The sequence below is a fragment of the Phoca vitulina genome, unplaced genomic scaffold, assembly GCF_004348235.1.
Source record: "Phoca vitulina isolate PV1807 unplaced genomic scaffold, GSC_HSeal_1.0 scaffold82, whole genome shotgun sequence".
In the NCBI taxonomy this organism is placed as follows: domain Eukaryota; kingdom Metazoa; phylum Chordata; class Mammalia; order Carnivora; family Phocidae; genus Phoca; species Phoca vitulina.
Genome location: NW_022589785.1, coordinates 633,325 through 660,851, shown reverse-complemented (window position 1 = coordinate 660,851; position 27,527 = coordinate 633,325). Strand labels below are relative to the sequence as shown.

The 27,527-nt window shown below is 51.4% G+C and overlaps 1 protein-coding gene across 1 annotated transcript in view; it reads right to left on the bottom strand.

Annotated features, from left to right (window-relative positions):
* The window catches only part of MYO18B (myosin XVIIIB), a 232,537-nt gene that overhangs the window by 189,829 nt on the left and 15,181 nt on the right, over positions 1 to 27,527 (bottom strand). Inside the window, exons 8-11 of the mRNA XM_032395173.1 lie at positions 25,824 to 25,966; positions 24,909 to 25,009; positions 24,514 to 24,577; positions 13,626 to 13,770 (exon numbers count right to left, since the gene is read on the bottom strand). Coding sequence (XP_032251064.1) covers positions 13,626 to 13,770; positions 24,514 to 24,577; positions 24,909 to 25,009; positions 25,824 to 25,966 — 453 coding nt within the window. The remainder of the gene's footprint in view (positions 1 to 13,625; positions 13,771 to 24,513; positions 24,578 to 24,908; positions 25,010 to 25,823; positions 25,967 to 27,527) is intronic.

Sequence of the window (27,527 nt, the reverse complement as noted above, 5' to 3'; positions counted from 1 at the left end):
GTTGCCATCTGCCCCAGGACCTTTGCCTGTCTGCCCAACCAGTGCTCCCTGCAAGGCCTGGCCAATAAGCCATCTATAACCCAACTGGAATCACTCATCACCCAACTGGAATCACTGTTCACACACTAATGGCTGAAAGACAAGGCACAGACCACTCCCAGTGCTCTGGGGAGTACGAGCAGGTGTTTTGGAAAAAGAAGTCTCACCAGACAAATCACTTGGGGCAGCATCAGATTAAACCAAGGAAAATGCAGCTGCATTCCCACAGGACTTCCCAGAACCTAGAGTATGCCGATGGGCACCGGGAATTTACAAGAGAAGAGGGCATGGGGACGAGTCTCCTGAGCTATTATGATCAAGAGGGAAAAAGCAGACAAAAAGGCATCTCTGGGGTGGTGGGAACTATGGAAAGAAGCGGAGGCTGGACATCCAAAGACAGATTCAGCCTGGCTGTGCGATCTTGAGTAGGAGATGTCCTCTCTCTGAGCATCAGTTTTGCATCTGTGAAATGGGTGGCTCCTCTCCCAGAGGGCTGTTTGAAGGATGAAATGAGACACTGGATGTGAAGCTGGCTGAGAATGTCCCCAGAGCCGGTGATCTGAGCTAAGGCGCAGGGCAGGTGGAAGGCATGACTGGTCACCCTAGGAGAACACTAGGAGCGAAGGCTCGGGGGCGGGGCCAGCAGCAGGTGCCTGAGCCACTTGCCTGAACCACACAGCTAGTGAGGCAGAAGTCGGGACCAAAGCAGCCCTGGCTGGCCCCAAGTCAAATGCTGTTTCTACAGTCAAGTGTCCCTCCGCAAGACAAGAAGAACGGGTCGTTCAGCCTATCATACTGTCCCCTCTGGGGCTGCTTCCTGGGGCCCAAGGAGAGCCCAACAACAGCGGGTGCTTTCCGAGTGCTCACCGCGTGCCCGGCCCTGTGCTGAGTAAGCACGTGATCTCATCAACGCACCAACCGCGTGAAGAGGTCTCATTACGATTTGCATTTACTGATGACGCCACGGACTACTAGACATCACGTGGCCTAAAGAATAGGAAGGAAGGCTTCAAGGATGGAAGTCCTCAGACCAAAATTGGGCTCCTCCCCTTCCCAAATCCACGACCTTAGATAACTTACTTTACTTCTCTGAGCCTCCACTGACTCATCCATAAAATGGGTATAACCTACCATCTAGGGCTATGAAGATTTAATGGAATAACCAGCACGTAAATCAGGCCTGGCAGAGAGTGGATTCTCAGTAAATAGTAATAGTGAACAAGTCCATCGTGGTGGTCATGGTTGTTATCCTCCGTATTGTTGCACGCTGTCTCGGAATGGCGAGTCGGGGCATGCGCAATGGAGTCATAGTGCTCTTCCCCCCCCCCCCCCCCCCGCCCCCCACCTCCTCCCACCCCTGCCCTCCGCCTTTCCCAATAACAGGTTAGTAGGGTCTCTGGTGATCAAAGCTTAAAGAGAGCCCAGAGAGCATCTGGTCTACCCCCATGAAGCAAGTCCTTCCCTTCTCTGAGCCTCAGTTTCTGTATCTGTAAAATGGGGTCATAGCACTCACTCCGTGGAATTGTTAGATGGCCAAAGCTCTTAGAGTAGTGCCCTGCACATAGTAAGCAGGGGATAAATATCAGCTACTGTTATTGTTTACGGGAAACAGAGGCTAAGAAGGGGGGGAGAGGCCTTGGCAAGGCCACCCAGCAAGCAAGTGGCTCAGCCTCTGCGAAACCTGGTTGCCCAGGCGTTCCAGCCTCCCTACTCCGGCCTCCCAAGGCGTGGGCCCCCGGCGAGCGGCGCCTTCTAGCCCCAGCCACTTCAGGGTTTTGCCGGGCTTTTTAAAAACTATAATTGTTTACATCCCCGAGCAGCCATTTCAGCTTAATGAATGAATTCAATATGCTCAGAAAACGCAGAATAAATCCTCGCCTGTGGCCCAGAATAGGCCCGGCTGTACCAGCTGTCGGGCAGGGAGCCAAGCCACCAGCTGGGGCAGGGCTGAGATGCGGGGTCTGTGTCTGCACAAAGGCAGGCGGGTGGGATGGGGCCCAGGAGGGGACAGGCCTGGGGGATGCTGGGTCCAAGGACAGACCAGTGCAAACCCTAGATTGTAGAGCCCAGTCGCCTCTTAATCAGAGCCCTGTGTCAACCCAGTATCGCCCCTTAGGCTGGTACCTTGTGGTACCAAGAGAATACAGAGGCCCCAGGCTTTGCTCGAGCCACTGCGCCTTCACTGGGTGAGGGTCCTCTGCCTAGAGCACCCTCCCTACTTTCTTCTCAGTTTTGGAGATTCAGCTCAAGGGTCCCCTGGGATGGTAGGACCCCTTGGGTGGGGCTGACCACTTTGAACTTAGTGTCCCCTGCCTACAGTGTTCTCTGGGCATCTTCCGTGCACTTGTCTGGGTCGGTCTCCCTTGATCAGACTGAAATTTTGTCTTGGAAAGTGAGGGTAGTGTCCCAGGGCAGCCAAGGCATAGAGGAGAAGACAGGAAAGGAGGAGGGGAGAAGGAGGAGGAGGACGGAGGGAGGAGAGAAGGAGGGGCCGAGCAAAATGAACTCAGAAATGGCCCAGGAGCCCAGAGACTCGGATTCTAGTCCCACCTCTCCCACGGCCTCACTGTGTGACCCTGAACAAGGCCCTTCTCCTCTCTGATCCTCCGTCCCTGCCCGATCCAAAGAGGGGCTCAGGCCTGGCATGATCATAGCCCCTTCTAGGCAGGTAGCTACCCCCCCCCCCAGCCCCTTGCAGGGTGTTCACAGAGCCAGGCAGGTGGGATGCCCTCCCTGGCTTCAGCTGGGGCAGATCCGGCTATGAGAGGCCAAGCTTGCCGTCTGAGGCTCTCTGCAGGGAGAAACCATATAGGCCCGGACTGCAGTTGTCCTGCTCCTCCCGACTCAGTGACGTTATGGCCCTTCGCCCAGAGCCTGAAGAAATGAACAGCCCTGGTTCCAGCCACCTGGGGCCCAAACGCCAACCCGAATCCCTGTCGGGGAAAATATAGAGGGGGCGCCTGGACGCTGAGCTCTGAACACCTTGTTACAAGTGTGCGGCTTGTCTTCTTGGGGGCAGGAGGGAGTGGGGGCTGTGGACCAGGCAGGGAAAAGCTGCTGTCGGGGGAGGGGAGCGGGGCAGGGAGCTGGCACTGCAGATAGGGGCCTGGCCTGGCTGCCCTGAGCCCGGCGTGCTTCACCTACGGAAACAGAAGTGAGCACAGACGAGCACAGAGAGGACTGGAGTGGTGGACAGAGGAAGTGTCCCCAGAGTGGAGGCAGTAGGTCCATTTTGAAACACCAAGCCTCCCTCTGCCCTCCGGGGACACAGGGATCAGCAGACAGAAGGTCCAGCTTCATGCCACTTAGAGCTATGTGACCCTGAGCTAGTGACTTCACCTCTCGGAGGCTTGACTTACCCACCTGCAAATGGAAATGAAAACAGAAGTGCCTACGCCACAGGCTCGAGAGGGTTCGATGAGCCAACCCGGGTAACGCCCAGGGGGTGCTAACCGGGCCATGCGTGTTCAGATGTCAAGCCCTGAACACACCCTTCCATCCGGCAGTTCTGTGTCCAGGAGACCAGGCCTCCAAAATGCTCGCTCCCAGGCACCAGCTCTGCCTACCAGCATGTCTAGAACACCAACATGCAGAAAGCAACCTGAACAACCCACAGGAGAGCGGCTACACATATGGAGCCCCCACCCCCAATAACAGGCAGGTCCCTGCAGTCAACAAAGAGAGTTCAGGACATCCTGATGACCCAGTTGCTGGTCCCCGCCACTGCGGACCGTGCCGTGGCTGGAGGAGGCTCACAGGACTGTGTGTTCCTGCCCTAACCTCCTGTGAGTCTATCATGACTTCAAATCGAAAAGTTTGAGAAAACAACAACAACAACAACAAATCTCAGCCTTCGAGGGCAGCGAGCTGTCGTGTAGGATGCTGTCACGGTGGAACATGATGGTACACATTTGTCACAACCCACAGAAGGCACAGGAGCACGAGTGAGCCCGAATGGAAACCCTGGACTTGGGTTAATAACGGCGTGTCCGTCTAGACGCATCCATTGTGATTAACGTCACCTTTACACCATTACCAGTGAGCACCTTGGGGGGCAGAGGGACCTTTGTTCCTCTCTATTCTTCTGCTTGGTTTCCATTTCTCAAAGGAAGACAGCTTCACGGTATGATGTGTGTGGTCGTTTATGAACCCAAACCAGTAAAGCACTTCACATAGTGCTTGAATATACGGTCCCAGCTTTGGGTTGATGGGATTCCCTTTTACGACTCCCACCGGCCTTCTGCACGCAGGGTCTCGCCCTAGCGTCGGGGAGCATCTGGCCCCCTCCTCTGATCTTTGGATGGGCTGCCCTGGCTGCTGGAAGTCAAGGCTTCCCAGCAGAAGGCGGGGGGCTGGGCCTCCATCATTACGACTATTGTCTCTCTTTCCTGTGCTCCCCCCTTCACCGGGGCTCCCCGAGTTATGACCCCATCCGTTCCGGGACTGGCGTCTTTATTACAGTGGGCTATCATCACCCTATTACGAGGCCCCTCCTCGGGTTGTATACGGGCCTGACGGTGTCATCTATTAGGCAGAGGGGTCAGCAGCAAGTAGACTGGCAAATTTAGTGAAAGAATAATAAATTAAACCTCCCATTGGCCTTCAGAGGAAAAGGAGAGCAAGGCAATGGGGCCATCCAGGCAGCCATCACTCATCCTGTGGCTATTTTGGATTCTGAACATGATTGTCGCTTTTGTGAAGTAATGAGGGACGGCAGGTAGAGTGACAGTCTCGGGCTTTCTAGGGAGAGTGCACATCATCTCTTACCGTGGCAGGACCACAGCGATCCTGAAAGAAGAGCCCACGTCAGCCTTGCGAACTCTAGCTTTGCTGGGGAACCCGGCATCCCCTGCCAGAAGTGGACAGACTTTCCATTAATAATCATACTAGCATTAATAACCACGATGATGGAGCTTCACAGATTCAGATTAAGTGACGTGAGCCTCACAAGAACCCTGGGACATAAGCCCTATTATTATTCTGAATTTACAGATGAGGACACTGAGTCTCGGAGGTCAAGGGAGTGGCTGAGATCACGCAGGAAAACAGGGATTGAACACGGATCAGCCTGGTCCCAGAGCCCACACCTTTAGCCTCAATTCTGAGCTCTCCAACCTTGATTCTGCTTAACGGGGTAACCTTCCAGATGGAGGGACAGGGAGTGGAGGTTGGACAGAGATACAGATAGAAATTAGATGGAGCTGAGAAGGAGCTCATAGGGGAGAGGCGGATGTAACAAAAATAGGGAGCAGAGGGTGCCTGGGTGGCTCAGTCATAGGGAGCAGAACTGTCTTCTTGCCACCTCAGCAGGGAGCTAGGAAGCCTTGGCTGTGGGATTCTATAAGCTCTGTGGTATCCTAACTTCCAACAGCCAGAACTTACCATGTGCCCGGCTCTGGGCTCAGCCCCTGACATACAGCTTCTCTGTCCATCTGTATGGTGGACCTGTGAGGTCACTGCTCTTTTCAGTCCCATTGTACAGGCCAGAAAACTGAGCCTCAGAAAGCTAGTGACTTGCTCAAAGCCACTGTGGCAAAACAGGGCCACACCCGTATCTCTCTGCCTACACGTTCTAGAACCTTGTTGCTGCCCCCCTCCAAGGGTGGAGTCTGGTTCCCCTGGCCCTTGAAGCTGCCGAAGGCTTATCACCCATAGAACATGGCAGAGGGATGCTGCATGATATCTGAGGCCAGCTCCGAAAAGGGGATGCAGCTTCCAGGGTGCTCACTGGGAACTTGCACTTGAAGCCGCCATGCCAAGAGGAAGCCCAAACGAGCCCATGTGGGGAGACTGGAGACCACACAGGAGAGGGATGCCCAGCCAGTCCCCGCCTCCTCCAGCCCCTGTTCTTTCCGGGCCGGCCACCATGAGACTGCAACCACGGGACAGACCTCCAGCCAGAGCTGCCAGCTGAGCCCCTCCAAACTGTGGACCCACCGAAGCCTCGGGAGATAATGAAATGACTGTGTGTAAGGCGTGGGGGCTTGGAGCTGATTTGTTACACAGCACGGTACCCGGGCCAGTCCCCCAAGCTAACAAGGGATGGAGTCCCCGCTTAGATGCGAGCCCAGGTCTGCGTTATTCCTGGCTGCTCTGAGCACTGGCCTGCACTGTCCTTGGCCCTCAGGACCTTCTGCTAAGCTGTGGAGAGAGCACCAGACTGTGAGTCCAGACCTGGATTCTGGTTCAGAACCTGCCCTTCATTAGCACAGATGGCTCACTGTGAGCCCTTGGCGAGGAGCATCTCCTCTTAAAGGCTTATGTTTTTCACCCACCAAAGGGGCTCTCACCTACCACCCAGCCCACCTCACGGACCGGCTTTAATGCCAACGGAGACCGCCAAGCAACACAAGTACTTGGCACAGAGAAGCAAGTCACAGCTGGCTGAACGTCTCCCATGTGCCACGTCTTACACGTGCAGTCTCTGACTATCGAATGCCTGTAGAAGGTAGGTGGATTTATTACCATTTTACAGACACAGAAACTGAGGCCAGAGAGGGGAAATCACTGCACAAGTTAAATCCCACAACCAGGAGGTGGGGAGGCCTGGATTCAAAGCCGGGGCCCCTGCTCTTCCCTTGTGCCTCACTTTGTCCTTATCAAGTGAGCTCCAGAGAGCCTCCATTTGCTGCCATACGAAACACACGGGCACCGGCTAATTGTTCCATGGGCCACTTTTTGCCAAAGGAAAAAACACGAGGTGGGATGAATGGTTTCCTGATGGCTCCCGAGGGATGGCCCAGGCCATGAGCCTTGGTTAACAGCAAACCAACCGTGATGTCGAATCACCCAGGGTTTTCTGCCCGCCAAGTGGAGGCAGCCCCAGAACGTCCTCCCACTGCCTTCCCAAAGGACCATTCGGGGACAGCAAGCAGAGAGACAGAAGGGGGGTGGAGATGCAGTGCAGAGTGGGGGAGCTCCCCTCCGCCACCAGAAAAACACATTTCCTAAGACCCAACAGCCAGCTGGGGTTGACTTCTTCAAACAAGTCACTTTATAATGAACTGACCGAGCCAGCAGCCACCTTGCCTGTCCACGGGAGGTGGCCCAGAGTCAGGGCATATTAGCATCACAACCTTCAGGGAGCCTCCAGACAGCTCTAGGACATCCTTTCTCCCTCCTTCCCTCCCCCTCCCTCATCCGAGGCTCAGGCAGGTTCCATAACTTGGCCAAGGTCACACCCCGCTGATAAAAGGCCAAGCTGAAATCTGAACCAGGACTGGCTGACGGCAAAACTCCCGTGTCCTTTCCCCTCCACATCCTGGGGGAAGGCAAGCCTCTGACTTCCAGGCTGCCCAGGGCACAGCTGGTGACAGGGCGGTCCCCCACCCCACAGGCAGCCAGCCTCCCAGGATAAAGGGTGCCATGTCACAGGGGCCAACGGGATTGAGAAGGGGGTGGGGGAGAGGCATGGTGGGAGAGCTCTACAGGAACACAGGGGCCTGAGGGGGCCTGAGGGGGCTTCAGGAAGAACAGGATATGACCCCCCCCCAAAGGAGGAAGCTCAGAGTAGTCCGAAGGAGTGATGCTGGGGCTGTGTATGATGTAGGTGCCGAAGGCTCAAACAAAGCAGAGGCCATGAGTACGGTGGGACCCCGTGGTGATCTGAGGGCGGGGGCCCCATCAGCCTGGGACCATCCACACGGGCTCAGTGGTCTTTCATGGGGCCACCAGGTCTGGGGCTGCGGCACGGGCTTGGTACCTGGGATAAATACACATTTGGTCTTTGTCCCCAGTCCCTGGCACACAACTCCTAAAACCCTTGGCATCTCTGAAGTGAGGAGGGCTTTTTTTGCACACTAATGAATGGCTGGGGTCTGGTGGGAGAGGTGGGGGGGGTTCCTCAGTAGCTTCAGGACAGGGGCTGGTCGCTGAGAAGACCAAGGCATGATTAGAAATTTAGAACTTTCAGCCTCGCCCCCTGACATCCGAGGAGGGGAGAGGGGCTGGGGGCTGAGTAATCAATCACCAGTGGCCAAGGACTTCATCAATCATGCCTAAATAATAAAACCACTGTAAAAACCCCAAACTACAGAATTCTGAGAGCTTCCGGGTTGGTAAACACATTGAGGAGCTGGGGGTGGGGGTGGGGGTCGTACCAGAGAGGGCAAGGAACCCCTCCCCCATGCCTTGCCCTACACATCTCTTGCATTTGGCTGTTCCTGGGTTGTATCCTTTATAATAAATGGATAAAGGTAAGTAAAGTGCCTTCCTGGGTTCTGTGAGCTTTTCTGGCAAATCATCAAACCCGAGGGGGTGGCGGGAAGCCCCCAGCTTTATAGCTGGTCGGTCAGAAGTACATGTGGCCCAAATGTGTGGTCCGGGGGTCTGAAGTCGGGCAGGCCTGTGGGACTGAGCCCTTAACCTGTGAGGTCTGCACGGACTCCAGCGTCAGCGTTGAATTGAATTGAATTGTGGGACACCCAGGTGGTGTCTGGAGAATCAGAGAATTGTTTGGCCTAAGGAAAGCCCCCCACATTTGGCTTCAGAGGCAATTCAGAGAGCCCGGCTGAGAAAGTGACCCCACCAGCCCTCTGGGAGCCTGTGAGGACAGAGGCAGCAATGCATGAGGCAAGAGGCAAGATGTGTGGTCCCCCAAGTTTGGGCTCGGAGCTTGGGCAGACCTGGGTCCAAATCCCACCTCTGACTTTAGTTGTGTGCCCTGGGGGATAGGGACGAAGCTCCGGCCAACGTCATCTGTTAGATGGGCACCATAATAGACCTCACCCCTCCCAGGCTGTTCTAAGGCTGCAGTGACCACGTCTAGAAGCTCTCAGCCCAGGGTCCAGAAAAACAAATCCGTTCCGCATTAGGAGACGACCCTCGCGGCCTGTTGCAAAGGCGAGGACAGCGGAGGGATATTTGCAGGGAGCCTGACCTGCCGAGTACTCTGGCACATACTCGCTGTGCAATGTCAGGTAAAATACAGACTTTCTCTGAGTCTCTGTTCTTTAATCCAACAGAGGGAGATGCATGGCAGCGAACACTTCTGAGCCCACACTTGACCAGCCAAGTCCTGTACCCCGCACTTTTGGGCACTGACTCAGTTAATCCTCACAATGAGCCTGCAAGCCAGGGCCTCTATTGGCTCCATTTTATAGAGCGGAAAACTGAGGTTCGGGGAGCCCAAGCCCAAGCTTGCACCCAGCAGGCTGGCTCCGGACTCCTGCCCGTGGCACTGTTGGTCCTCACCAGATTACCGCATGAATCGAATCCGATCAAAAGGCACGATCAAAGTACAAGTGATTCTGAAACGGTCAGATACTAAACGGATAATTCGTGGTGGCTGTTGTTGTTGCCCTAACATTTCAGAAACCCTGAGTCCGGTTATGAGCCCCAAAATCTCCCACAGGGACTGATACTGGTTTTTAAAAAATAAGATCAGGGCTCTCAAAATAAGGAAGCCAGGCGCGCTGAGAGGAGAACATCATTTTAATGAGAAAAAAAAAAAAAAAACCCTGATTAATGGAAATGATTCTTAATATATTTCAAAATGATCTGTTATGACACAAAGCAAAGACATTTATATATGACTTTGAAATTCTTAATAGCTGATTTTAGAGCAACCTATTATGAAATCTTCCAGAGCAGAATATATAGTAAGTAAATCATCGGGCAGGCCTCCCAGGCAGACTGACGGCAGCTCCTCTTAAAATAATTTATAAGGTGGGGTGGGGGGGAGGCTGGGAGAAATTATTGCCATAATCATGTATTAATAAAATATTTATAAATGTGACTTTCCCTTTTAGCGTTACAGGCAGCTCCACGTATGGGGCAGGTCCCCGAGCCCACATCAGAGGGGGCCTCCCACGTGCCCTATGGGAGAGAAACCCCATGTACCGAACTCCTCTGGTGACCGGTCAGTGGGCCAGGGGACTCTGCTAGCCTGTTTTGTGGCATTGGAGGTAGAGAGGGTTGAAGTTGACGGTGGAAATCGGGAGGCAGATCCCACGCATCTGCAGACCTTGCAGAGTGTCTAGGGGGAGCGGGGGGGGGCAATCCTGTGTCAGCTCAGTGCAGCCGAGAGGCAACCAGCTGGGCCACCCAAGGAGAGTCACCTATGCTGGGCTCGACAACAAAATCCTAGACTCGCCTTCTACTGAAGGATTGCCTCTAGCTAGCCTCTTCTGATGACCGATCCACCATCCCTTGCCTTGGCCATCCCAGACCTGCCACCCCATGCATGTCCCTGGTCTGGCACTGCGGGTACCTGTCTGTGCGTCCCTGCTGTCTCTGGCTGCAGGCACATGCTCAGCTCAAGCTCGGGACAGGCTGGAAGTGCGGGCGTTAATGCCTCCCAGGAGCAACCTTCGACCAGGGAGAAGGAGGAGGCGGTGGATAAATACCCCGGCTCCCTTGTCTCCTGGGTAATACAATTGGGAGCCATGTTCCTCAGAATTGCCCAGAGGTCCCCAGTGGAACTGGGCTTCCAGTTGCCCAGAGGTGATGTGCTCATTAAAGTACCACCTGCCTTCCCTTCCCTATCTCCCTCCCCTACTGCTGATCCCCTCCCAGAAGGACACGTGTACCCAAATCTTTGTCTCAGGGTCTGCTTTAGGGGACCCAGTCCAGTTTAGCTTCCTCACCCCTATTCCATTTGATCCTCCCATCAATCCCATTCTCTGCCCATTGAAAGAGGAGATCACCGAAGCTCAGACGAGTCTGGTGTTCAATCCTGGTTAATTGCACCAAGAACCTCAGCTTTCCATTCTGTAAAACAGGCTTGCTTCCTTCAACTCATCCCCAGCCCACGGATGTCCCAACTCTGAACCTTCAGGGCTTTCCTGCTCTGACCTCTGCAATCCCACCCTCGACCCAGTCAGCTCATAAAGCTGGCTGATGGTCCCAGGTAGGAAGCCTCATGTCTCCTTATGAGATGATAAATTCACAAGAAGGGGCCCAATTTTCACAGCCCCTCATATCCCTCCCTCTTCCAGGTCTGGGCACAAAGTAGATGTTGGCTCATCTCAGGGATGGGGATGTGTTATGGGCTGAATTATGTCTTCCCCAAATCCGTATGTTAAAGTGCTAACTCCCAGGACTTCAAATTGTGACTGTATTTGTTGATCAAGGCTTTAACATGATAATTAAGGTAAAATGAGGTCCTGGGGGTGGGCCCTAATCCAATGTGATTGGTGTCCTAATCAGAAGAGGAGATCAGGACGCAGACACACACATGAGTGAGGACACGGCGGGAAGGCAAGCCTCTGCAAGCCCAGGACAGAGGCCTCAGGCAAAACCAACCCTGCTAGCACCTTGACCTTGAACTTTCAGCCTCCAGAACTGTCAGAAAACAAATTCACTAGATTAAGAACCTCGAATCTGGCTCAACAGCAGAATGTCACATCTGATAAAACCTTGACCAGAGGCAGAGGTGACTTGCTTAAGGTCACACATCAAGTTGGGGGCAGGGACAGATTCCTAACATTCTCGCTCTGACATGGCCGGGTCTAAGGGGGATGGAGGAGTTTTTTCAGAGCAAATCAAACACTTAGGCACTTCGGAGGCACGAAGCCCCCCAGTTGCTGTGATCTTGCATGGGTTGGTGCAGGATTGGGCTGGGTGAGCTTCTTCTGTAAAGGGCTATATAATAGTAATTATTTGAGGCTTTGCAGGCCACACCATCTTTGTCTCAACTCCTCAACTCAGCCATTGTGGCAGGAATGTAGCCAGAGACATGTAAATGAGGGGCATGACCATGTTCCAATAAAATTTTAATTATGGATACTATAATTTGAATACCATAGAATTTTCACACACCCCCAAATTTTACAGATAGGTAGGTAGATGATGGATAGATAGATAAATAGATAGATAGATAGATAGATAGATAGATAGATATTCATCTAATTGAAATATAAAAACTATTTTTAGCTTATTGCTGTCCAAAAGCAGACAGCAGACAGACTGAATTTAGCCCTATAAGCCATAGTTTGCTGACCCTTCCTGGGGACAAAGCCAATTGCAGAGGTAGAGATTTTACCAGATGATTAGAGTTTTGCAGGGAAAGAAAGGCAGCTCAGGTTGGAGATGGGGCCATGTCCTCACACTATGGTGTGCATGACCCACGTTGGTCTTGGTGACAAGGAAGCTGAGAGAGAGACCCTACAGTCCCACGAGCAAAATGGTAGTGATGCCCTAGTAGCCAACGTGTTGAGCATGGCCCACAACTGATTTTTGGAAAGGCAAGTGGCATTTGATTTTTCACCTTTGCTGAGTCAATCATGTCTGTCCTTGGTTTGGACCAACTGCGGGATCCCTACCTTACTTATTTCTGACTCAGCATAACTTCTAGAAATTTCCAAAATCAAATCAGTGGGCCAATACGTGCAGCTCACATGTACGAGAATTGAAAGAATAGACCCCAAGGCCCAGGAGTGTGGGGATGGCAGGAATGATGTGCCAACATATTCCAGAAGTCTGCTGCCCGCATACAGATGACCCAGAATGTCAGCCAGAGTTGGCACACAGCCCCAGAGGACAGACCTCAATTCACACATACTCATTCAACACGTAAATCCCAACTCCATGTCCCAGGCCGCAAGGAATTCACTCCCTACTAGAAAGAGCTAGACAAGGACCCGATTGCGATACAAGACACCATGATCCTCATGAAGGCAGGAGCCATGCTACTCTTGATCCCCACCGTCTCCCTGGGACCTTTTACGGCGCCAAAAGAGACCAAAGAAAGTGGTTAGGGAAGTGAGGAGACTTGAATGCCAAGTCAAGGAATTTTAGTTGAGTTAGCAGGCAAGAGAGAGCCTCGGGAAGATTCTAAGCAGGGGATGGCACAATAGGCCTATAGTTTTTAGAAAAGAGCCCAGGGGTCACAACGAAGATGGACTGAGGGAAGAATGTAGACATTAGCAATGAGACTACTGTAACGGTCCAAGCAAAAAAAAAAAAAAAAAAAAAAAAGACTGGCGAACAGTAAGACTAGAGAAACAAGGAACAAGGACAGAAATGTCACAGAGATCCTCTACAGGGCAAGGTGAATAATGATCGGCTAGGGAGGGGTGAGGGCAAGAGGGAAGACCAGAACCACTTGGGAAACCAAGCTGAAGTAGGGATGCTCAGTAAACAGACAACTCAGGGCAGGGAGCAGACTCAGGAGGAGAAGGATGGCTGCGTAAGCTTCAGCACGTAAGGTGGGGGAGCATCTCCAAGATGCCTAGGTAGAAACACAGCACCTTTATTGCTTGCACCCAGCTATCTCTCAGGTGTTCTGGAGCTTCCGTGCTCAACGCTGTGGCTGCCAGTTACATACGGCTATTTAAATTCATGTTAATGAAAATGTAATGCAATTAAACATTCCACCCCTCAGTTGCGCTAGCTGCATGTCAGGGGCTCAATAGCCCCATGCTGCTCGGGGCTGGTTCGGGACCGCACAGATGGAGAATATCTCCGTCTACAAGGTTTCCTTGAAAAACCCCGGCCCCATTTCCATCTCACCGCGCCCGGTCCTGCAGCCTCCCAGAGAACAGGCCCAGCGACGCAGATGACAGATTGATCCTGTCCCTCCTCGTGGTGGCAGCTGCCGCCGCAGACAGCTGGTGGCACAGGTGAGCTGGGCAGGAAGCACGTACCTTTGCAGGCCCCCGCCGCGCCGAGGTGGTAGATGGCTGCCAACACCCTCCAAATGGCTCGCTGCTCGCCCTCCGAAATGCCCAGTGTCTCCATGGCGCAGCGGAGTTGGGCAAAGGCGGCCGCCGCCTTCTGCTTGTCTTCAGGCTGAAAGCGAAGGGAGAGAGGAAGAGGCCGTGAGGGTGGAGAAAAGGCAAAGCACTGACTCAGGGCTCACCCTTGGGGGAAACGTGCGGTCGCTTTATTAGCGCAGTAAATGACTCACAACTAGGCTGTGCTTGCTTGACACCCAGGGCTCCAACTGTAGGGAAAGTTCTAGAAATCGTTTCTATCCGACTTTGGAATGCGCTGCGATTTTTATTCATCCATGTGTTCATTCGGGAGATTTGTTTTTGTTTTGTTTTTTTTTTTTTGAGGCTCTGCTCGGTACTGGGCCCTGAGGATGCAAAGCCGAGGGAAGCCCAGCACTTGACTTGGGGGGCCTCTCGAGGGAGCAGTGGAAGGAGACACAACCGGGGGCCAGGTATGAGTGGGGAACAGTGGGATCTCAGAGGCAGGAAGGCGCTAATGAATCCCACCCAAAAGCGGCAAATAGATGGTCACAGAAGGCGAAACAAACCCGAGATTGAATTTGGAAGATGAATAGGCATCATTTGACCAATTTAATGCAATAAGTCCCGACGAGCAGAGGGAACGACATGACCAAAGGAGATCTGAGGAGACAACAGGTGAGCCTCTGAATGCGGGTGCAGAAGCAGATCTTTTTGGAGGCGGGGCTGACAGAGAAGAGAGAGAGCTTGAGCAGGTTGCAGGTGCCAATTGTGAAGGCCTCACCCATGATGTTAAGGGCACGGGCTTTAAATGCCAACCACGACTGGCAAACGCACACCCCTGTCTACACTCCTGCACCTGTGGCAGGCATCAGTAATCAATCAAGAGCCCGCTGCAAGCCAGTGAGTCCCCGATTCTTCTCAGGACACCACCCCTTGCAGCCGACACCAACTGATCTGCCCCAGCAACTGAAGGGGAAACCAACCGTTCGCTATTCCCAGTGCAAGTGATGGGAAACTACCCAAGATTTTTAAGCGGGAGGAACGAGAAAGTGACATGTTCTGATGTTTATGGGTTGTAGGGTGTTGTTTTTTTCTTTTTCAGATTTATGATCCCAATTATGTTTGGGATTGAATATTAAAATGAGTCTGAAACTCCTGCACACACCATCTGGCCAAGAAGACTCAGCCCAGAAACCTGCTGGGCTGAGAGGAAGTGAGCTGGGGACAAGAATTCTTTTGTCACTAATCCACCAACAGATAATGAGGAGCTGGTTTGCACTTGGCCCTCTTACAGAGCGTGGGCGATGAACGGTAGGCTGTTAAAGCTGGCAGGTCCTTGAATTTTGCAGAATCCAGTATGCCCAGAGAGGGGAGAACACTGGCCCAAGGTCACACAGCAAATTAGTATCAGATGCAGAGCTGGAATCAGGCTTTTCTGATTTCCAGTCCAGGCTGCTTGTCCCCTTCCATTCAAGCCACTTCTAACCAGGAAAGAAGCCTGCAAGGATCAGCGACCAATTGGGACGGTGTCAAAGCAGGCGGTGACATTGAGAGATTCGCTGTGAAAATATTTCAATTAATAGCAAAAGCATGTGCCACTGATCCATCATATTTCTGGGCCACCACAGGACCACAAAATCCCTAGCAACCAGGAGCTCAGCCTAGCAACGGCCGCTGCTCCGTTGGAGCCCACGGAGGGAGGGAGGGCATCTGACCAACATGTTCTCAGTTATTTATGAGATTTCAAAGTAGCAGTGAAAGGACACCAAAAGGACAGTGGCAACACATTTACTATCGTTCCCACTGTCAGCTCTGAGCATTTGACTTTAAATTACAGGCGGACTCCATCATCTGCCACTGAGCTCATGTGAAGAGAAGGAGAAACTTCCCCTAAAGCTTCATCTGTTTCTCTTCCTCTCCCTGCCCCCCCTCCCTGCCCCCTCCCCCACCCACGGCTCTGTTGCAACAGAAAATAGAGAGAGACAAATGTCTATGTTTCTGATCCGAACCATTGGGATCAGGAAGATGTTTACAGTTCCTTGAATTTCCAGGGAACCAAACACCTCTGCCCAGTGCTGGGGTGCAAGCCACTCCTTGCATCCCAGTGGCGCACGGAGAGATCAGTGAAATTAGTGGACTACGTCAAGTCACAGCCCAAATGTCTATGCACAGGAGAAGGAATAAACAAAGGGCCGTGTAGCCGGGGCACGGTGTTGGAGGATCACTCAGCAATGAACGAGAACGAGCCGCTGGTGGGTGCGACCACACGCCTGAATCCCACAGACCCGGGCTGAGCCAGAGGAGCCAGATACCAAAGACTCTGCACCCTGGGACTCCCATCTCTGCGAGGTTCAACACGGGCCAAACTAGCCTCTGGTAAGACAAGTCAGGTGATGACTCTGGGACGGGAGGGACACACCTGCCGGCAGAGAGACTCGAAGGAGCCTTTGTCAGAATGAGGAATGTTCTAGGTGTCGATCTGGGGTGTGGCTACAGGTGTGGTTAAGAAGATAATCATCGCTGAGTTGGAGGCTTAAAATTTGTGTGCTTTATACGCTTTATGTCTCACCTCAATTAAAAAAAAATTAGGGGTGCCTCGGTGGCTCAATCTGTTAAGCATCTGCCTTCGGCTCAGGTCATGATTCCAGGGTCCTGAGATCAAGTTCCGCATCGGGCTCCCTGCTGGGTGGGGAGTCTGCTTCTCCCTCTCCCCCTCTCCCTCTGTCCCTCCTCCTGTTTGTGCTTTCTCTCTCTCTCTCTCAAATAAATAAATAAAAATAAAATAAAATAATGAAAAAAAAAAAAAAGCCAACTCATACCATGCCCAGAGTTTATCTGAGGCAAAGACTCAAGGTCAACCAAAGACGGCAGGTAATTTAGTGAGGGGGAAAAAAAAAAAATCCAGAATGCCCTCTCCACATTAGACCTGGCTGTGCTTAGAGTGCCCAGGAGATTCCTTCAAAGCAGAGAGTGGCCAGGTTCGGATCTGGAGTCAGACAGAGCTGGCTGTCCCCTGGACTCTCTGCTCCCAGGAGAGTGACTTTGTACGGATCTCTGGCCCTTGCCCTGGGGCTCAGTTTCCACTTCTGTAGAACAGAAACCGTAGCCCACCGTCCTCCCAGGGCCACTGTGAGAATAAATGAGTCACGTAAAGCACCCAGCATAGTGCCCCGGCACACAGTGGTGCCTAATAAATGCTGGTCCCGGTGCACCGCTGCGTCTCTCCCGTGGTGCCTTGACCCAGGCTGTTCTGCTTTCCCGGACGCCCTCCCCCACTGCTGCCCAAGTGCACGCCCAGCACCCCATGGAATGTGAACTGGGCATGGTCCTGCCCTTGAGAGGCTCCCAGGCCAATGAGGGGGACAGATGTGCAAACCGAATGACAGCCGGAGTGACTGCAGGGGGACGGGCGGGCGGGAGACTCTGGGGAGAGTCAGAGGCTTCCTGGAAGTAGTGGTGCATGAAGCAAACAGAATAAGCCAGGGGACATGGGGACTGTGGGGGGGCAGGACAGGAAGAGTCTCCAAGCAGAAGGGCACGGGGCTGGGGGGAGGGAGCGTGGTGCTTGGGTGCCGAGAACCCTCAGGTGGGTCGTGCAGGCCCGTCTCCCCCCGAAAGACGGGCAGTGGGGAGCCCCGGTTTGCAGCTGGGAGCTGCTCTCTGAGGGAGCTGTGGCTACTGGAGGCCTCCCTGGCCGAGAGAAAGCCGGCACGTGAGCACCTTCTCCCTGAGGCGGGCTCTAGGAGGAAAATGCTGAAAGTGGGCTCAGTTCACTTGCACAAGAAATATCGGTGCCCACACAGGTGGGTGAACCTCCTAGAGAACGTGGGGAGGGCAGGACAGGTGTCAGCCTGGAGCTCCCCATACCTGAGCCGTTCTGCCCCATGCTCACATCCTCCCTGGGCACTGGGAGTCCATTTAAGGAGGGAGAAGAGGAAACATGAATTGAGCACTTGCTACACTGCACTAGGTACTTATACTCTGTGAGGTAGGTGTGGGTGTCTCCCGCTGACAGAGGAGGAAACTGAGGCTCAGAGAGGGTTAGGCCCTTGTCCAAAGTCACCCAACTGGGGAGGAGAAAATTCACTGCTTGCCAGATACTCTACTGGGCCCCCACTGCTAGGAGCAGACCAGGGAGCTGGGTGTGGCTCTACCCATTCCGCAGGTGCGAACACTGAGTCCAAGAGAGGATAAATGACCCCAGAGTGCACAGTGAACCCCAGAGCACATGGTCTTCAGCCACAACACTGGATTGAGGTGACAGAGGGGGACGGGCTATAGTGCCAGATTTGGGGACAGGTCCAGCCCTGCCTCTACCACTTCCAAGCTGTGTGCTCTTAGGCAAGTGACTTCACCTCTCTGAGCCTGGTTACTGCTCCTGAAAACCAGATGTGATAAAAATCCCTTTGCTCAGAGGACCATTAGGAGGATTAAGGAAGCGAAGGCTCTGGGCAGAGCCCCCAGCAAGAATGCATGGATCCCCCATCTTCCCATTTGGAGATCATTCCTCCACAGTTGACAACTGGGTCATAAAAAATAAATGTGCCTCGGGTCAAAGCCTGGAAGGTAAAAGCCAGAAGCAAACTGCTGGGAGGCAAAGATGATTATTATTATCACTGCTGCTGGGCACTTAAAAAAAAAAAATCAGGCTAGGTTGCAGAAAAATAAATTACAGAGAAGAAGAAAATAATATGAAAGCTTTGTGATTTCAAATGTGTCCCGGTGCCCTGACAGATCTCAAATAAGTCCCATTTAAAAGCTGAAAGTGGAAGGCAGCAAGGGCACAGGGCAGGGACCAGGAGCTGGGACTGACAGTCAGTGAGCGGAGGCAGCCACCGGGGGCCAGCACCATCCCTCAGGGCTCAGTGCTTCCGGCCCAGGGCCCTGCTCCAGCTGATGGCCCCGGGCCTCATCCTGGGCTCTGCAGCCACGCTCCACCTTCCCCTTTGCCTCAGGCGCTCAGTGGAGCAGGAATGCTGGCCTCATTGCCCCTGTCCGACCTCACTCAGTGCACCAACAGACCAGCTCATGCTCACCTCCTCCAGGCAGCCTTCCTTGATACACCTCTACCCCTCCCAGCCTGGCCTCAGCTGACACACACCTCTGATTCCCGCACTTGTCATTCTGACTTCGAAGGATCTGCTTCAAAGATGTGGCCGTGGCGGCTCCCACCCGCCTCCAAAACTCTGTGGCAGTGCCTGGGATGCGATGAGATCAATAAATATCCACTGATGAGTCAATGTCAACGAGCTGCCGGTTAGTGTCCCTGAATCAGAGCCATTGACGCTGAGGTAGAGTTTATCCACCCACTGCGCCAGGCCCATGGTGCTACTAATCCCATGCTCCAGGACCCCAGAGCCAGGCTGGCTGAGGAAGGAGACCCCCAAACTCTCGAATTCCCTTCTTCCGGCTCCTCTGGGATTCCCAGCAACCACCCCAGCTCCCAGGACGCAGGCAATGGATCCAAAGAGAGACACAAGATCCCCAAAGCCCCAGGAAATGCCTTTGACGACACAGCGGGATAAATTAAGGTGCAATTAATATAGTTCTGCCTACCACGGCCGCAAAATTGAGAAAATTGAAAAGATGAGATTTTAGCCAAGTGGTGGTGAGTTGGGGCCTGCTCGTTCGTTTATTCATTCAACAAACGTTCATTGCTGTGTGCCCGGCTCAGTGCTAGGCCTTGTAAAATACACAAGCAGGGAAGAGAACACAGAACCTTAGGATGGTGGGGAGACAGACAATAAGCAAGCAAACATTGTGAAACAGGATGAGAGATTGTTATCAACAAGATCACACACACACACACACACAAGCATTAACAGGAGGTCTCTCCCTGGACAAGGGGCTGGGAAGCAGGGGATAGTAATACTGGTACAGAGGCCCAGGATGGATGCACAAAGATATTTATCATCTCATTATTAAGAACTACAAAAAGGGGGCGCCTGGGTGGCTCAGTTGGTTAAGCGACTGCCTTTGGCTCAGGTCACGATCCTGGAGTCCCGGGATCGAGTCCCGCATCGGGCTCCCTGCTCGGCGGGGGGTCTGCTTCTCCCTCTGCCCCTCCCCCCTCTCATGTGCTCTCTCTCTCTCATTCTCTCTGTCTCAAATAAATAAATAAAATCTTAAAAAAAAAAAAAAAAAAGAACTACAAAAAGGGTTTAGAACCTTTTCAGTAAATGGACAACATTAGGGAAATGGTGCGGGGAATCCTGACTCCCGTCTGAATGTCTGTCTGGTCATTAAATATATTGTTTGTGAAAGTTTTTGTGACATCCAGTTTGTTATAAACTGTATAAAATACTCATAGAAAAAATGCTGAGAGCAGATCTGTAAACATGTTACAATGGATGTCTCCAGAAGGCGAAGTTACAAACGCCTGTGTTTTGGTTTGTGTGAGTGTATGTGATTTCATTTTGGTTTTGTCTGTATGCTTTTTTTCTGATTTTTTCCACAGGAAGTATGCATTAATGAATTTTTAAAAAATAAATTATATATATTTTATATATATAGGATATTGCTGTGTATGTATATAGTGTGTATATATATTTTTAAAGTAATCTCTATACCCAGCGTGGGGCTCAAACTCATGACCCCGAGATCAAGAGTCACATGCTCCACCAACTGAGCCATGGAGGTGCCCCTAAAAATAAATATTAAGAATATAAACTAGAGGATAGAGTAAAGACTAATGAGACAAAAGTCCCATGCTGTCATACAAGGCAATAATGAATCATTATCATAATCGTGATAATAAGAGCTGAGTGTCCAAGCACTTGGTGGGTTTCATTTCATTTAACTTGGGGGCAAGGGGGGGCTATTAGCATCCCAGTTTTACCTTTGAGGAAACCGAGGCCCAGGCAAATGAAGTCACCCTGCTTAAGGCCTCCCATCTGGTACTGGAATTTGAACCTGGATTTGTCAGACTCCAGAACCCATTTCTTAACCACCGTCATCCGTGAATTCTCAGGGAACAATGAAAGCCACGTTTACAGATGAAGTCAGAGCAGAACTGATCCAAGTCAGCAGGACTGGCTAGGAGGAGGAGGAAGGCTCAGCCAGGGATGAACTGGGCCGTAGAATTGCCAGACGAAATGCAGGACATATAGTTCAATTTGAATCTCTGATAAACGATGGGTAACGTTTTAGTATATTTCCCTGCAATATCTGGTAGAGCAGGAATGCTGGCCTCACTGCCCCTGTCCAACTTCACTGTCCAGCTCACCTCCTCCAGGCAGCCTTCTCTGATATGACTCCAACCCTCCATGCCTCCCCATGCAATATTTGGGGCATAATTATACTTAAAAAATTATTCCATGTTTATCTGAAATTCAAATGTAACCAGTCATCCTGTGGGGTATTTTTTTTTTTAGTTTTACTGAGTTATTATTGACAGATAAAAATTGTATATTTTGGGTGTACAACAATGTGATGATTTGATCTAGGTACACGTTCTGAAATGACTGCCACAATGAAGTTAATTAAGACATCTGTCACTTCACAGTTACTATTTTTTGTTGTGTGGTGAGAACACTTAAGATCCACTCTCCTAAGAAATTTGACGTATGCGATAAACACAATTATGAACTATAGTCACCATGCTGTACATTAGATCCCTTACAAGATGAAGTTCTGGGCATCCTGTACGTTTGTGTGCTCAATCTGGGAACTTGGGGAGCTTGTATTTAGCAACTCCCATTCTTGGGGGTATTTCCGGACCACCACATGCCCTTACTGAGACAGTACTGGGACCACCCAGCCCCAGAAAACTACCCCAGGCTGGGATCAAAGAGCAGTGAGCTTTCAGACTTTATTTTTGTTCTTAGAACACTGAGGAAAGTTTCCCTGGATACCTGCCAAATAGCAGAGAGAGAACAAAGGAACACCCTACCAGTTCCCCGCAAATCAACTGGTCTCAAGAAAACACCCCCCAGAAACACACACACAAAAAGAAATCTACTTCAAAAGCCTGCCTGACACGGATTCCCGCTGTGACCCATTCCTGTGTGCAGACTGTTAACAAAAAGTCAGGCTGGGGAAAGCTCACAAGGAACAGGCTGGGGCTCTTCTCCTCAAAAACAATCCTCTCGCACACTCAAATGGATACAGTTGGCCAGACTTCATTAACACCAACGGGAAAGCCCAGTGCTTGGGATAGTCTCTCATCCCGTGAGGTCACGGTCAAAGTCAGGGGTCCAGTCATAGGGAGAAAGGGTCTGGAAGAAAACCATATTGTGGATGCCTGCCAGCGAAACGGGGTGTTGGAAGAAGAGTGGATTAGCCCCCAGAATTTAAAGATAGAATAGCTGCATCATCTTACTCCTACTGCAAAAATCAGCTCCATGTCAGCGGTCCTTGGTGGTAGGGGGGGGTCCCTGAACCAGCAGCTGCAGGAGCATCACCTGGGAACTTGGGAGGAATACAGGTTCTCAGTCCCTGCCCCAGACCTGCTGAATCCTTAACTCTGTGGAGAGTACCCAGCAGTGTGTGTGTGTGTGTGTGTGTGTGTGTGTGTGTGTGTGTGTAGACAGCTTCATTAACATGTAATTGACAAAGGATAAACTACTCATCTTTAAAAGGTATAATCTGATACGCATGAAACTATAACCACAATAAAGATGGTGAACATATCCATCACCCTCCCCAAAAGTTCCCTTTTATCATCCCTTCTCCCCTCCTCCTGCCCCCATCCAATGCCCAGGCAACCACTGCCCTATTTTCTGTCACTGCTGGTCAGTCTGCAATTCGTAGAGTTTCACATACATGGGATCATACAGTTATTCTCTCTTTCATCGGAGATTTTTCTTTTCTTTTTTTTTTAAAAAGATTTTATCCACTTATTCGTGAGAGCGAGGGAGCACAAGCAGGGGGGAGGGGCAGGCAGAGGGAGAAGCAGGCTCCCCGCTGAGCAGAGAGCCTGATGTGGGACTCGATCCTAGGACCCCGGGATCATGATGCTTAACCGACTGAGCCACCCAGGTGCCCCTCACTGGAGATTTTTCACTCAGCATAATTATTTTGAGAGCCAGCATGTTCTCAGATATGCCAGCTGCTCATTCATTTTTATGGCTGACTCGTCTACTATCTTCATCGACACCCAGCAGCCCCTCACCGGTTATTAGGCATTGCTAGGTTTGGGCTGCTACAAATAAAACTGCCAAGAACTCTCGCATCAAAACCTTCGTCTGGACACGCACTTTTATTTTCCTGCATAAATACCTAGGAGTAGACTAGTGCATCGTGCAGAAAGTGTAGGTTTTGCTTTTTTAAGAGACTGTTTTCCTAAACAGTGATACTTTTCACAGCCCCACCAGCAATGTGGGAGAGTACCAGCTGCCCCAAATTCTCACCAGCACTTGGTATGATCAATCTTTTAAAATGCACACATTCTCATGATTGTGCAGCGGCAGCGTATCGTGGTTTTAGTTTGAATTCCTTTAACGACTAGTAACGTAGAGCCTATTTCCATGTGCGTATCGACCATCCGTGTGTCTTCTTTGGCAAAATGTACATTGAAATCTTTTGCCCATCTTTTTTATCAGGTTGTATCTATGTGTTTAGACAGTCATCTCTCATATTCTGGATTCAAATACTGTATCAGCTATGTGATTTCAAAATATTTATTCCCAGTTCGTGGCTTGTATTTTCATATTAACTGTACCTTTCAAAGAACAGAAGTTCTTAATTTTGATGAAATACAGTTTATCTATTTGTCTTCTTATGGACTGTGTATTTGGTGGCATATTTAAGAAACCTTTACCCGAAACAAAGCTAGAGAAATTTTCCCCTTGTTTTCTTCTAGAAATTGTATGGCTTTAAGTTTTACATTTGGCCCTACAATCCATTCTTTGTTCACTTCTGTGTTTGGTGTGAGGTTGTGGATTGAAATCCATTTTTGACATGAGGATTCCCCATTATTCCAGCACTATTTATTTCCCAGATCGTATCTTTGTTAAAAAGGCTTTGGCGTGGAAATTATCTAACCTCCCCTATGTGGTGAACTCCTATTCGTTCCTCAAAACCCCATCAAATGTCCCTTCTCTGACTGAGACCAAGTAGCTCTTTCAACTACCCTCTGGTGCCCACAGCATCTTGGGCAACATCTGGCATATTTGTATCTCACACGACTGCATTAATACGTGCATCCATCTCTCCGGATAGAGTAAAAATTCATGAACGGAGACCATAATCCCAGCACTTGGCACAAGCTTGGCACAGGAGCTGGTGGATGTAGTAGGGTGGGGGGCGACTCAGAAAAAAAATTGTTAAGATATAAACAAATGAATAAAAGAATAAACAAACAAGTCAACACCTTACTTTTTTTTAAACAAGTGACCACCATCTCTCCAGGTCCTACTCACAGAGCACATTTTCCAGGAAGCAAGCTCTGACTGCCCCTACCCATGTGAGTCACCAATAATATCTACTAAGAGTACCTGATTGATGGATCTAGGCCAAGCCCCGTGCTCCGCACTTCATGCACATCATTTCATTTACCCTTCACCCCGACCCGATGAGACAGATACTACCATTCGCATTATTTGACTGAAGAGGAGACAAGTGTTCAGAGAGGTTGGAACATGTATTTAATAAGTGTCAGAGCCAGGGTTTGAGCCCAGAGCGCGCATGCTTACCTCTCTATATACCGCCTTCTGGTCCCCCTTATGTGTACAAGTCAGTTACCCTACCAGCCCAGGCCCCCACACGACCCGTCCTTGCCAACCATGTACCCCACTGGCAAAGGAGAAGAGTCACACAGGGAGCCCCTCCATCACGCTCCCATCCTGGCCGTGGGGACACAGACATCCGCACACCCCCCCGAAGGACCCCCCCTTACCTTAGGCCATACACCCATGCCGAAGGAGCTGCTGTCTGCCATCTGGTGCAGGTATAGCTCTGTCCTGGAAGCAGAGAAGAGACTGGAAGTCAGGGAGGGGCTGCCCACACCAGAGGCCTGGCAGAGCATGTGGTCCTCATGGCAGAGGGCTCCCCGCCATGGCCCGGATGGCCCCAGCGCCTGCCCCAGGCCCTAGTCCCATTTCTGGAATATTCTGCACTCCCTGCCCTTCCGTGACCCTTCCTAAATGCCAGGAAACCCTGGCACGAAGAATCACTACACACACCCAGGGGAGCGGGTGTTACTCCAGGCCCTCTGCGCGAACGTACTCCACGGTCATATCTGAACAGCCGACCTGAATGAGTCCTTGCCGTCTGCTTAGTTCTGTCACTCACCTGAGATCCAGGTCCAACCCCGCTAGCATCTGGGAGAAAATCTCAAAATTGCCTTCCCCTTCCGGCTGCCGGGCCACGCGGCTCTTCTCCAAAAGCATCGTCTGCAACGGGAACAGACGGGACATGATCAGCCCCCGGGGTACACCTGCTGGCGGCCCCGTCGGGGCGCCCCTCTGTCCCAATGCACTCTTGGGGGCAACAGCTCAGGTCCGCACTCCATCGGACACCTCCGTATAGAACCTGCACCGTCCTTTATCCCACTGATTCAGAGCCCGTCCAGGGACTCAACTACTGCAATAGACTCTTTCCGATGAAAGCATCCAAAAATAATAATAATTAAATGGAGCCAATCTCCAACATATTCATATTTAACAGAAGCTTACTAACCTGACCCAAGTGGTGATTAATGGGGGAATGGCAGGGCCAGGACAGAAAAGGGACTTATTTGGCACTGATGAGTTTTCTTTGAGCCTGGATATTATCCCAGCTCGGCGTACAAACCACCCTTCTAATAAACTAATCCTATTTTCTGCTCAAACAGCATGTTTGAGGTGGGAAGGGGAGAGAGGCACGGGTGATCGTGGAGATAGGAACAAACAGGCCATGTGTTGGTTACACGCAGCGGGGCCGCAGAAGGCTGGCAAGCGTCTGTTTAATTTCAGCTTACACTTTTAAGACCCAGCTAATGAGAGGCTGAGTTACATATTTACCCATGAATATTTCATCCCTGCAACATTCGGAGGTGCAGACAGGCCGGTGATGCTCCGGGGTGCTGAGCGAGGTGGGGAGGAGCTGGGGGCCACAACCATTGAGATACATTCCAGGGTCCCAGGTGGAGGCGTGGCCTCTGCTGGGTGGGACTGGGGACACTGCAGCCCCAAGGGCCTTCCGCTCCCATCCGCCCAGAGCACCCACCTGGAGCTGAGCGGCCGTGACTCGCCCCGTGGCATTGAAGTCCAGTGACATCACCATGGTGACCCGGGTGGCATTGCAGCTGTGGCCCGTGGACACGGAACCAAAAGCCCGGAGGATGGTGAAGGTAGCTCGGATCTTCTCCACTGTTGGAGGCATGAGGCAGGGCATCACCCATGACCCAGGAGCTGCCACCCCACCTCTCACAGGATGACCTTCCCCACTGGAGGCTGCACCGGTCCAGGCCCATCTGGCCCCAAGCCCCAGCAGGCTCTCCACCACCTCCCCAGCTCAGCACTAAACTACACACATTTCACTGCTGCCCCGCTGTGTCCTGCAAGCAGGATGCAGGGGCAGCAAGACTGAGTCAAGAAGGGGAGACACACGGGGCCAGGACAGATACAGTCCGATGACAGGGGCCTTCTGAGCCTGAGGCAGGAGTGCAGGGCCTGAACATTCTCAGACCTGCTCTGAGGGAGCTCACGGGGTAGCAGCAGTCTTGAAAAGCCCTGAAGCCTCTCCACAACTAGTTATTGGGCACCTACTATGCGCTAGGCACTGTGCAGGCACCTGGATACAGCCTATCCTGACTCCCACCCTCCAACGCACGCACTCACAGCAGAACTACATTTTGAGAGTGCCAAGACTGGTGCCTCTCCCCATTTTATCCCCAGCCCCTACTATGGGCCAGGTGAAGAGCCGCTGATGGCTAAACTTTGGGATAACCCCAATAGGCAGTAGCACACACAGTACTTAAGGGGATTTGAATATGGGCTCTGCCTCGGCTTAGTTACCTAATTAGGGGCAAATCGGCCTCTCTATGCCTCTGATACCTCATCTGAAGATGGGGATAATAATAGTACCTACATCATGCAGTTGTCACACAGCCTAAAAGATTTTAATAATATGAAGTGTTTAGAACATGCTCCAAAGGTGGTGTGGCTAGTATTATAATTGTGACGACTAGAAAAGCAACATGGCCTGGGCCGTGACTTCTCAGCGGAGAGGATATTGCCCCCAAGAGGGCAAAAGCTGAGTCTTGCAGGTGGGGAGAATTTTACTTTCTAACGCATAAAGCACAGATAAGCAAACACTGCACGAAGAGGTCATGGTATATCTGTGGCATTAACATTTCTTGGTAGGGGAAGATTGGGGGGAAAAAGGTCTTAAAAGGCTCCTTAGGGGTGCAACAATGAAAGAAACATCGAGAACACGGGCCCAAGAGCTATAGCTCTGGAGCCAGAATGTCTGGGTTTGACTCTCAGCTCTAAGATGTATTAGCTGTGTGGCCTTGGGCAAGATAGTTAACCTCTCTGAGTCTTAATGGCCTCATCTATAATATTTGAAGAATAATATCTACCTCATAAAGCTGCTTTAAATAATAAATAAGTTAATATACTTGGAATAGGACCGGGCACGTAAGTCCACAGCAAATGTTTACTACAGTTATTATTAATATTATAAAAATTATTATTATTATTAATTGGTACTCTCTCTTTAAAACCTAGCAGAAACATCATTTCCTCAAGGAAACCCCCACTCCCCTCTCCTCTGGGTTGCCCCTACCTCTCTCCTAACCAGCTCTGCCAGCACTTTGTGCAGAGCATTCAAGTTTGGAACATATATGAAATTCGGTTTCCCTTCCGGCTGTCAACTCCTCATGAGCATAGGTCCTGCCCTTCTGTCTTTACTTATTGGGTCCTCTGT